General features: G+C 46.2%; 1 protein-coding gene across 1 annotated transcript in view; it reads right to left on the reverse strand.

Moving 5' to 3' along the window:
- The window catches only part of LARGE1 (LARGE xylosyl- and glucuronyltransferase 1), a 590,958-nt gene that overhangs the window by 307,144 nt on the left and 271,165 nt on the right, over window positions 1–12,649 (reverse strand). The window contains exon 3 of the mRNA XM_067697877.1: window positions 3,474–3,775. Coding sequence (XP_067553978.1) covers window positions 3,474–3,775 — 302 coding nt within the window. The remainder of the gene's footprint in view (window positions 1–3,473; window positions 3,776–12,649) is intronic.

The following is a 12,649-nucleotide window of genomic DNA, read 5'->3' on the forward strand; positions in this document are numbered from 1 at the left end:
TTCCACGATCCCAGAATCACTGGGATACATATTTTTAATACTTATATTTTGGGCCCTATTCTCAGGGATTCTCAATCAGTAGATTCTGTGGTGGGTCCCATGAAAATGCATGTTTGGTATATAATTCTAATGTATAACCGAGTTCGGTAACTACTCATTTGACAGAGAACATGCATCGTAACCATAATATCTCTTCTCTCTAGGAGCAAACCTCCAAAATGTTAACAAAGAACATGGCTTCTTTAAAGAACATCTATCTTTTCCAGGCTCCCTTGCAGCTAGGTGGCAGCTAAAGGTAGCAGCTAAATGAAGTTCTGCCAATGTGTTCCAAAAGGAACTGACTGTGAAATTTCTGAGACGTGTTCTTAAAGCAAGCTGATATGCCCCACCTTAACGCTGCTTCTTTCCTGCTAGCTGGAATGTGAATGACAGGGCTGAAGCTCTGAGAGTCATTAAAGACCATGAGATGACCTTGAGAATGCCAGTCATGCCAGCTGGGTGAAAGATAAAGGAAGCCTGCATCCAGGCAGGAACATCCCTACACCAACAGCTCCAGACTTCTTACATGTAAACAGAAATAAGAGGCAAAGCCACCATTAACTTGGGATTGTGTGATAAATCACAGTGAAATCAACTGCTAACCCAGCTATGCTATTGTTTGCCTAAAGTTCTAATATCCACGGTCACCACTGAAATAGTCTGAGGCAGGAACTTGATTTTAATCCATAACTTACAAACGAAGAAGCCAACACACAGAAAAGTGATGTAACTTGCTCAGTGCCACATGGTCATCAAGGTATGGAGAGGGAACCAGAATTGGGCTCCTGTCTCTCACTTTGAAAGCCAGTGGTCTTTGCCCACACTATTTGGTGGGGCACTCGGGACAGAAGCCCTCTTTAGAAGTATCAATGGGATGTGTGTATCTCAGAAAGCTGAGCAGGGGAAGACAATGGCCACAGAGACTACAGCAGGAAGAGGAATCCTCTGTGTTCTCCCTCTGTTCCACTTGTGTCCTCCCATTTTTTCCTTTTCCTTTTCTGTTTTTCACCTCCTTGATCGCAGTTGATGGTTTAAGTCAGCCTGAGTCATAATAATGTAAACACACTCGAAGAAAAGAAGTTCCTCCCTCTGGGCCAGCCAACACTCTAAACTGATGCCATGACCATAACCTGAGAGCACAGAACCTGTAAGAAATCAAACCAGCCTTCACCCAGGCAGGGAAAGAAGATTCCCAAATTAGGGGCCATCCCAGACCAGCCTAGACCAAGGGAATCTGTTAAAGTTGCTAAGTCCCCAAAGATGCAACACAGAGATCTTCCATTACACAGGCCACTGGCAATGGTTGTGGAAGGTTAAATGAGGCTGGGCCTGGCATGTAGTCAGAACCTAATTATAGGAATGAGATCACTAGGCAATTGAACCTAACTCCTGACGTATGCTCTCCTGCATGCACGCCACGCCTTGCCTAACCTGTTGATTCTTTTCTTATATAAAAAGAAGCAAGGATGAAGAATGAAGCAGTTAAAAAATGACTAGCTCTCTACCCCTAACAGCCCCCCTAAGAATCCTGCAGGTAGATCACGCAGGCAACGTAACATCTGAAGGAAGAGTCAGCCCGTCTGCATGCCATGGAGAATGATGCAGAATCCAGCCTCCTGCCTCAGTGATTCACTGAGATTCTTCCCCCTTTTTCCCCTTTAGAAACTGCCCTGGCTGAGCAGAATCTTCCGAGTTGGTCTCAGGTCATGAGTCCACCTTCCCCCCAGATCGCCAGCTCTTCTGTTTAAAGCACGTTTCATTTCTCCTGACACTCGCCTCTCGAATTACTGGCTTAGGGGCAGCGAGCAGCCAAACCTGGATTTGGTAATAGTACGAATTGCTCTTTGTTTATAATCTCTTCCTCACTTCCCACCTCAAAACATAAGAACCAGAAGAAAGGGAGTTTTGTCTCTTTTTCAACCGTTGTTATTTCCCGGCACAGAGAACACTGTGAGACCCATAATAGAGGCTCAGTAAATATTTGTTGGATGAATGATGACTATGCAGCACCCGCTTCCCTGCCCAGGTTCTCTGTGCTCGCCTGACCGACCAACTCACTGAGTTCTGAATCCTTTCCTGCTTGACAGCGCCTCGCTGCATATTGTTCCGACTCACACATACACTCCTTGTTGGATGTCCTCCATCTACCTTCCTCTGCCTCTCCACCAGCCCACACTTCAACCAGGCTTGGGAATCCATGAGAAATCCTATTATCCTCAGGGGCTCCCCCTGACCATTCCAGTCTAAAATCTCCCTGACCACTGACGTTGCATAGAACTGAGTCTACGTCACTCAACAGGCCCCATATCCCCTTATGGCACACTACACAGCATCACCAATATCACTAAAAACCACATTCACGTGAACAGCATCTTACGGTTTGCAAACTGTTTTCTCTTCAGGGCGTCTGAAGTCTAACATTCTGAGAATGTAGCCAGGAAATGAAATAAACCAGCAGCAGGTAATATCTGCATCTAACTAAAAATAACAAAAATTACCCATAACTGAAAATATGCTATATACCAGACACTAATTGTGGCTTTACATGGCCATCCCATTTCCTTTTCACAAATACTGCAGGAAGCAGGTATTGTTTTCTAAAGTTTATTGATGAGACACATCTGAAGCTCAGAGAGGTTCGGTAACCTGCTCAAGCGCTCACAACAGAAACCACCAGAGCTGGGAAATGAACTCAGGTTTGTCCGTCCCAGAAGGGCTTGCTCTTAACAGGGAGGTTCTAATTCCTCTCCAGTGGGACTGGAAGAAGCAGAAAACAAGTGCGTGTGTGTGTGCGCACACGTGTGTGCACTTGCACATGCAGCGCACACATAAGCATGGATGCATGAACCGGGGGCGGGATGAGGGGCAAGAGGGAGAGGGAGTGGGAGTTTTCCAAACGACCAAAGAGTTACTAAGAAATACTCTAAAAGGGAGAAAATGATACAAAGCTATAAAAGTTCAAAGAACTGCTTTAGATAAGCAAGTCTCTGGTTCTGAATTACAGAAGCTGTGTATAAAGTGCGAATGAGGTCCAGGGGAACTGTCCAACAGGGCCTCAAGGCCAGGTGCACCATGCCCCCTGGAAGCTAAGTAACAGGGGCCCCCAGGATGACAGCTCGGCAGAGAAATCCTGAGAGTGTCAAAATGAGCTGCAAAGAAACAAGCAGCAGGTTCTGTGTGCTGCTCTTAATATCTCTGCAGGTGCAGGCCTCCTTATGCCCATTCTTCAGGTGGGGAAACTGAGGCTCAGAGGCTTAAAACGATTTGCCTGGCCATTTAGCAGAGTGAATGATCAAGCCAGATTCAGGCCCAGGCCTAAGCCAAGAACGCCAGCTCTCTCCAGGTCCCTGGCCACACTTCCTGGCGGCATTTGCAAGGGGTGGGTGTGGGCCACGTGGGGACTGGGACCTTGGAAGGCTCCGGGTGCTCTTTACCTCGCACTTCTCCACGACCGGCTGCTGCCCACACTCGGAGCTGTTGCCTGCCACGATGCCGGCCCGAAGGTTCTCGCTATCGCCGGTGCCCTCCTCCATGGAGTAGGTCTTCGAGTGGTTGCCGCGCCGGTGGGCCGGCCCGTGGCCCTGGGCCAGGCTGAGCTGCCGGCGGAGCGCGCGGTTCTCCTCCTCCACCTCGCGCACGCGCACCTCCAGGCTCTCGCGCTCCCGCTGGCTGGACGCCGTGTACCGGGGGCTGTGAGGCTGGGACTCCAGCGGAGACAGAGACACCGGCTTCCCATCTGCGGGTGCGGAGAGAACGGGAAGGGTTAAAGCCGAATAGAACTCCACGGGCCCCTACCCCTACTCCAGACGTCCAGGGCTCCTTTTGCCGTCCCATTTAGAAATAAAAGCCGGTGGAAAATGCATTGTAAATAAACACGCATCCAGACTGAACTGCGAACAAAGTTGAGAACAGAATGACTTAATGTGGTGATGAAAAACATGCTGTTTAACTGTTTACAACAGCCAAGAGCTAAGTGTCCATCAACAGATGAATGGGTAAAGATGTGGGGTATATACACAATGGTATATTACTCAGCCATAAAAAGAATGAAATAATGCCATTTGCAGCAACATGGATGGACCTAGAGATCATCATACTAAGTGAAGTAGGTCAGACAGAGAAAGACAAATATCATATGATGTCACTTATACGTGGAATCTAAAATATGACACATATAAACTTATTTATGAAGCAGAAAGACACTCAGGGACATAGAAAACAAACTTATGGTTACCAAAGGGGATGGGGCGGGTAGAGATTAGCAGGAGTTCGCCACTGGCAGATTCAAACTACTATATATAAAATAAACAATAAGGTCCTACTGTATAGCATGGGGAACTATATTCAATATCCTGTAATAAACCATAATGGAAAAGAATATGAAAAAGAGTATGTATATGTATGTATAACTGAATCACTTGCTGGACACCAGAAACTAACGCAACACTGTAAATCAACCATACTTCAATTAAGAAAAAAACTAACACGCTGTTTAGAGAAGACAATCACAATATAATTTTTCCTAATTAAATGCACTGTCTTCTTTTCCCTACTTGGCACATTTCCAGGTAGATATTCTTGTTAGCAATAAAACATGAATATGAAGTAGGAGGAGGAGAGAAAGGAGGAGAATGGGGGGGAGTAGGAGGAAGTGGAGGAGAGGAAAAAAGAAGAGAAGGAATAAAGAAGTATTAATAATGATTAAGTTAATTTAGTTCTTCCTATGTGAACTCCTATTTACCCTTCAAAACCCAGTTTCAGAAGCATCACCTCCCAAGGGAAGCCTTCTTCAATTTGCAGATAAAATATCTATCAGCATATTCCAACAGCATTTCGTACACAGCACTAAGAAAAATATGTGCCTGTCACACTGGATTTGGTAAATTGTTTTACTGAATGTTTCCTATGAAGACTGGGTGTTCAACGAGGACAAAAACTGGCTCTTACTTATCTTTGTGGAAACATATCATAATATATGATAAATGCTGGAAGCATGGATGCATGTTCCATGACAAGAGAATAGAATAATTAAGTGCAAAAAGGAAGAAGAAAGTAGGAGCATAATCATGAAACTGAGGGCAGAAACAGTCTATTTAACAATCATACACAGAGAAGACAAGTAGGTCTCTCAAAGTCACACAATCAGAACCCAGTGGTACCAAAATTCGTACCCAGGTCTCTCTTATACCCGAGCCTGTACACACTCCCCTTAAATGCAGATTCATAAAAGGCTATATATAGGGCCACGGATTTAAAAATTATTAATGCAAAAACCTCATCTCCCAAGGATATTTAGCATAACTCCTTGTACACAGTAAGTGCTCAATGCATGCTTACTGTTGAGGAGCCCCAGGGACACAAGACGTACCCAAAACTCTCCCTTCTCTCTTCTCATGCTGCAGAAATCCCAGGATCCAGCTACAACACAGCCGCCTCAGAGAAGACCAAGCAAAAATCACATCTCTAGAAAATTACCCTCTCTCAGCTTCCTGCTAAAAAAACACTCTTTTTCCACACTTGGAGTTTTTCTCCTTCCTGCCCAGACCCCACTGAGCTTGAAAACTGTCCCAGGGAGTCTCTGTGACTCACAAAACTTGAGGATCAAAGAATGTGATGAATTACACCCTGCGAGTTTCACCTGTGCTGCCTTACTGCTGCCTTACTGCGCCTGCCTCTGCCCAGGGCTCTTTGATATATTTCTGGGTTTTCACAAACACGACTCCTTTTCTCCCTCTTAATCACCTCAGGGTTAAACGCCTGAGCTCCCAGGTCCTTTGCTATCAACACAGCAAATATGACTCGCTGAATTCCACTGCTCCGGACCACAGACCTAAGGCCAAGGCCGAGTGTATGGAGATGTGAAATCACAGGTTGATTAGGGTTGCTTTGTTACCAAGCTGGCTGATTACAAGCTGACCGGGGCTTTTGAAACCTGTCTCCTTGTTTGGTAAAACCAAATTAGTTCCACTGAGAATGAAAAAGAGAAGGGAGCAACAGCAGTTGTGTTTTCTCAGCCAACACTGACCCTTCAAGCAGGGGTGGGGAGGACGATAGTCTAGCTTCCATCAGTGGGCAGGGCAGTTAACGCTTTGCAGCTGCTATGGCTCTGCGCAGGGGCTGGGCAGTTCACACTGACAATGTCTTGGGTTATCACAGCACAGGCTGGTGGCAATCGGTATCCCCATCACAGATGAGGAAACTGAGCCTCTACAAGCTTAAGCCGTGCTCCCCTTGTGGCGACTGGAAACAAGGTCTCTGTGACCGCATGTGGCCAAACTCCTGAATGTATGGCCCGAGTTGGAGGTACAGTTGCTCTGGAGCATGAGGGGTCTTCTTCCTTCTGAAAGGACCTTGGCACTTTTGGGAAGGAACCCAGGAAGCTCTGGAAGCCCACCAGGATCCCTGAAGCTCTGGAAAATATACAACAAATGGGAACTCTGAATTTGTTCTTTGAAGGGATTAAATGCTATGAGCTTTGGTTTTCCCTTCCCTGAAATGCAAGTAGAAACGCTAACCTTGCAAGGGTGATGGGGGAGGCTTAAGTAAGATACTGAATACCAACCACTTGAACTCTCATTGGACAGTATTTGGTGTCGATTAGCTCCCGCAACCCCTTTCCCAGTCGGGGGGTAGGGGTGCAGACAGGTGATATTACGGGCAAGATGAGTTGATGATGTAAATTAGGGTGTTGAGCGCTGTCCATTTTCTGAACACGGGCTGTTCTCTGAGTGGCACGTGGGAGAAAGTGGCCAACAAACCTTCACTTACTTTGATATGTGGCATCTCTGAACCTTCTTTCCTTCAGCCTTAGGCAGGTCAAAGTTCACACAGAGGCTACATGGAGGAGCAGGCAGCCTTCCCATGGGGGTCCGGTCACTTCCTCTAGCTCCTCTCCCAAAAGCCCCCCAGTTTACTTCTTTCTAATTCTTTGATGACGTGCTTATAAAGGCATAATTATGTAATCCCTAAGCAATCCTAATTCCAGGGTAGTGAGGGGGAAAATGCTCCCAGTGTCCTGTGTCCATTTCCTGCTTTAGATCCCAACTGGTTTCGACCAAACTTAGCTCTCAGAGACTTGCAGGTGTTTTCTCTACCTTAAAACTCCACAGATTAGTCACCAATGAAGACACATAAAATAATAAAAGCCAGGCCTCAAGGAGGGGGAGCGGACGTTGGAAAAAGCCACATGCTGTACCGTGCCCGGTGCCTGGCATGTAAGAAGGGCTCAATAAACAGCAGAATCGGAACTGCTGGTTTGTGTGTTTGCAAGGTGCATCACCTTGAGCCGGCCCCTTCCTCTTTCTCTTCCCGAAAGGGAGTGTCCTGGAGATGGGCACCTCTCGGCTCTAACTTGCCGTGGGCTCGTGTACAGATGGACCCTGCATCTCTAACCCAGCCGACCCATCCAGTGCTGCATGGCCGGAAGTCAAGACAGTGGGGCCCGTTGCCCTGCCATGTTCACAGCTCATTCAGCCTGCCTACTGCTTTTGTTCCTGGACTACACATCGCTCTGGCTCCTGACCCCTTTTTTCCTAACCCTCTGGGGGGATGTAGTGGGGGCAGGGTGAGGACAGTGCAAGGCCTGCCGTCTTCGAAGTGGTCCGCACATCTCTGTGACGGCTTCTGGGCCCTGGTCTCTCCCAGGAACACTCCTCTTTCTTCGTGTCTAGGCCGTCATTATAAAGCCCATCACGTGGGACTGTATCGTCTATGGAAACCACTGAACCCACAGCAGTTACTTCTCAAACTGGCAGTACTGAAGCTCTTCCCTCCAATCCACCTTGGATAAAATGCGGGCCCAATACACATGCCTAATACATAGCTTACCCTACATGCAATTCTTCACGTGAATTCAACAAACTGGTCCATACCCTAGTCATCAAGACAAGCTCCACTGATCGCATGCCTGACACACGTCCAACTGCTCTCGACATGCCTGCCCCCAACTTCCATACTTACCTTGTTGAAGACCAGTAACAGTTTGGGGGCTGTGATGGTTCATCCTACATGTCATCTTGACTGGGTCATGGGGTGTCCAGATACGGGGTCAAACTTATTCCGGGTGTTTGGGGATGAGATTAACATTTGAATCAGTAGAGTGGGTAAAGCTCATTGCCTTCCCTAATGCGGTGGGTCTCATCCAAACAGTCAAAGGCCTGAAGAGAACAAAAAGGCTGACCCTTCCCCACTAGGAAGGGAGAATTCCTCCTGCCTGACAACCTCTGAGCCGGGACATTGTTTTGTTTTCCCTGCCTTTGGACTTGAACTGAAACACTGGCTCCTCCTGGGTCTCGAGCCTGCCAACCTTCAACTAGAATTACATCATCGGTTCCCCTGGGTTTCCAGCTTGCAAACTGACCCTGCAGATATGGCACTTGACCATCTCTATAATTGCATGAGCCAATTATTTATCATAAATTTCTTTACACACACACACACACCCTGTTTGTCTGTCTGTCTGAACAACCCTGACTAGTACAGACCAACAACACTCTGTAGATCACACTGAGTGCCACTGCCCAGTACCCAGCCTCTCTGTCCTCAGGGCCTGGCACGCTGCCTGCACTTAACAAGCATTTCAAGGAAGGATGAAGGGAAGGACTGGCATCTAGAGCTTAAAAAAAAAAAGGCATAAAAAAATAGATCTAGCAAACCTTCAACTACCAGTTCACTTGAACTTTGAACAACCTGGGGGCTAGAGGCACGGATCCCCTACGCAGCTGAAAATCCATGTCTAACTTTAGAGTTGGTCCTCTATGTCTGTGGTTCCACATCTGCTGATTCAACCAACTACAGATCATATAGTACACGTATTAATTGAAAAACATCTGCATGTAGTGGACCCATGCAGTTCAAACCTGCGTTATTCAAGGATCAACTGTACTTACAAAGTGACTTCATTATAAGGTTAACTGCTGGGGGAAGAGGGAGAGATAACCAAGAAAAGCAAACAAATCAAATCTAGTCATAAAAGCGTGGGATTTGGAATAAGAAAGAGCTGAGTTTGAATTACGGTTCTGCCACCTAATAATTAACCTTAGGCAAAGTACTTAACTTCTGTGACTCACTGTCCCCATATGTAAAATGGGGGACAGCGGGCTGTGTACATTATTACCTAGCAGCAGGCCTAATCAGAGTAGATACTCAAATTTCCCCTTCCCACCCACCCTAACCCACCCCACCAAACCCAGAGGCAGGACACATAAAGACAACAGTGAATAGGATCCTTCATTTCTAAGCCCCCCTGACCTTTGCTTTTCTATTACCTTTCCTTCCAGGTTTCTTTTTTCCCCCCAGATCTGCACTGCATTTGTACACAAGGTGCATCTGTGTCACATAATGCCTATATGTGTTGATCTACAGTTCAGCCCACTTTGAGTTTAAAATGTCAAACAAGACATTATTCAGAATCTCAGTTGGCAACATCTTCCTCCTCCCTCCCAAACTTCTCAACAAACATGAATTTATCATCAGATTTGAATCTCTGAATCCACTTGAGATGAATGCTCTGAATTAAGAATCAAAACAGCTAAGATTCAGAACAAAAAAGGTAAATTGAAAATCAACCTCCGTGCAGTACGGTGACAGAGATTAGGGACTTGGCATCCAAAACGTCCTAAGTGATGATCTGAATCAGTTTGTGCACACTGACTCTCTCTGGAGTACTGGCGTTTCACACTGTGATAGCCACCACTGCAGACAGAACTTGGGGGGGGGGGCTCATTAATGGAGGCAGGGACCCCAGCCCTGAGACCGCCATGTTGCAAGCTCATACCAGTGCTGACAGTCCTAGATCTTTCTGGCCAAGGACACCACAATCCAGCACTCATCCCCAGATTTCAGGAAGGCTGTCCCCCTGCATCATTCTACCCACGATGAAAACATCGCATCCCTAACATTTATTCGGCAAAATCCCCCTATGTACAATCTGTCACCAGGGCCTGCCAATTCTCCTGACGTTTGAAGCCCTTCTCATTCTATTTCAAACATTCCATCTCAAACCCAGCCTTTTAATCTTATCCTAAAACAGGGGTATCAAACTTCTGTAAATGCCCGGAGAGTAAATATGTTTTACTCTGTAGGCCATGCGGTCTCTGATGCAAGGACTCAACTCTGGCTTTGCAGCACAAAAGCAGCCACAGAAATTCCTAACACACGAGCATGGCTGTGTTACAATAAAACTTTATTTACAAAAACAAGCGCTGGGCCAGATTTGGCCTGCAAGCCCTAGTTTGTGGATCTTTGTTCTAGAACATTGGTCTCCTCAGTTTGTCTCCCCACTTCCAATCTCTCTCTGTTCCTGCCAGCCTTACTCACAGGTGCCAGGGATGTGCTTAATGAAAACCCTATTCCCACCACATTGTGCAGTTTGACAAGGTACAGAAGCATCTCCATCTGCTTCAAGGTCATCTATAAAATTCAACAAACACTTGGTCACTTCCTATTGAGTACATGTCCAGTGCTTAGAGGCTGTGTCATCTCAGTTTAATTTATACAACACTTCTAATCGAGTGGGTGTTCTCACACTAACCCTATTTGACAAATGGAAAAAAAAAAAAGAAATAGACACATGACTTAACCTGTTCAATGTCATCCCAGCAACAGACGGCAAAGGGAAAGACTTGAACTCAGGTTCATTGGCTCCAGATCAATTTCTCTATTTGCCCCAAATCACAATGTCTCCTATTTGCCCCTCTCCAAATATGTCCAATCTAGTTTATTGTTGCTTCTGCTTCATCTCCTGGTCCCTTAGCCAGTGGTTCTCAATCCTGGCTACCATTACAATCCCTTGGGAAACTTAAAAAAAAAAAAAATCCCAGATTAATTAGCTCAGAATCTCTGGAGGTTATGGTCTAGTTATGAGCATTTTAAAAAGCAGCCACCCGGGCTTCCCTGGTGGCGCAGTGGTTGAGAGTCCACCTGCTGATGCAGGGGACACGGGTTTGTGCCCCGGTCCGGGAAGATCCCACATGCCGTGGAGCAGCTGGGCCCGTGAGCCATGGCCGCTGAACCTGCGCGTCTGGAGCCTGTGCTCTGCAACAGGAGAGGCCACGACAGCTAGAGGCCCGTGTACCGCCAAAAAAAAAAACCCAAAAAACAGCCACCCTCCCGTGTTCTCGTGTAGTCAAGGTTGAGAAACCCTGGCTTAGGCATTTCCCCCAACCTCAGGCTGAGACACCATAAACCCCATTTGCCACTGTTTGCTCCTTAAGGCAAATTTAAGGAACGGGCTCCGATGCAAAGAGGTCTTAGCAGCACTGTCGCACTTAACTCCGGTACTGCCCTTGCTCCAGTCTCTACTGTATTCTTAGAATAGCTCCCATCATGTAACCCAGGGCCTTCCTGATTTCCTATAACCTAGGCTTCCCGGCATTCTAGCTCCTCCACGCTTGGGGCTGTTTTGCTGCTACCAATCCCCCTTCCTTCCAGGATGAGAGCTCTTCCCAAAGCAGGGTTCTACTATTGCAGTTGCCAGACCTGCCAGCTTCCCTGGTTCCAGACTCCGCCCTCTATGACCAAGATGTCACTCCATTCCAGTGATTTACTCCAATTTCTCGCCTTCCACATAAGGCTGCATTCATTAAGTAAGCATTTTGTAATTCCAAAAAGCACAATGCCTTCCTTGCAATCAACATAAAAACTTCACACTCTCCTTCAATGCATTTTGAAATTGCAAACTAAATTAAATATTGTGGCCAAAGTCGTTTTAGAAAAATTTAGAAAACTCAGTTCAATCTTTAAAGTCTCCCATTTAAAAACTGCTTTTAAATTGTGATCACTGGATCTCCACGTGACAGCTGAGTCTACTCACACATCGCAAGCTCAGCTGTCACTCTTGGTAGGTTACAGGTTCAGAGTAAGACACAGGTCTGGGTGGAGCTATTTTCCCAAGTTCCAAATTGTGGAACCAGATTTGCCCAGAGGAGGAAAAAGGGACTGATGACACGAAAAGGCTGTTTGCTTGTTACGGGATAAACAGGGAACATTTTTACCCCAAAATCCCCCAGAGTCATTTCCTGGAATCATCTTTGGCAACCAAAGCAAACTTGAGTTCCAGCAAAGACCTTAGAGCATTTCTGGCAAAGACCAAACACAACAGAGCTCCCGGCAAGCTTCTGAAAAGAATCAGCAACTAGCAGGCCAGGAAAAGAAGCCTAGATTTGTCTCATCATAATAGGGTAAAAGCAGTTTGACTTCTTTTCCTCCATGAAATTATTTTGCAGAACTTTGTCTTAAAGAGCTTCATTAAGTCAAGAAAATGAAGGCATTTTTAGCACTGATTTGCTGTATCCATAGCTGGGTTTTGGAGAGAAGCGCTTAAGGGTGTCCTAATAAGCAACGATGTCAGTGGTTTGCCCCTTGAAACTTAAGGATCAGTGATTTCAAAGCTTCAAATGTTTTTGGCCAAATATCCTAAGTTCTGAAAGTCTGAGGCAGTTGGTTCTCACAGCAAGAGTAACTGAATCTTTCCACTCCTAAATCTGGTCCATCTTTCTTCTCTTTGATGTCCAAGGAATCTAAGCATTAACAGAAAGACTTTGTTGGTAGCATTCAAATCGTCACCGAACAAGACAAAGGATAATGTATTTAGTGCTCTATTTTTTAATAT

This window comes from Pseudorca crassidens, chromosome 11, assembly GCF_039906515.1.
Source record: "Pseudorca crassidens isolate mPseCra1 chromosome 11, mPseCra1.hap1, whole genome shotgun sequence".
NCBI classification, from domain to species: domain Eukaryota; kingdom Metazoa; phylum Chordata; class Mammalia; order Artiodactyla; family Delphinidae; genus Pseudorca; species Pseudorca crassidens.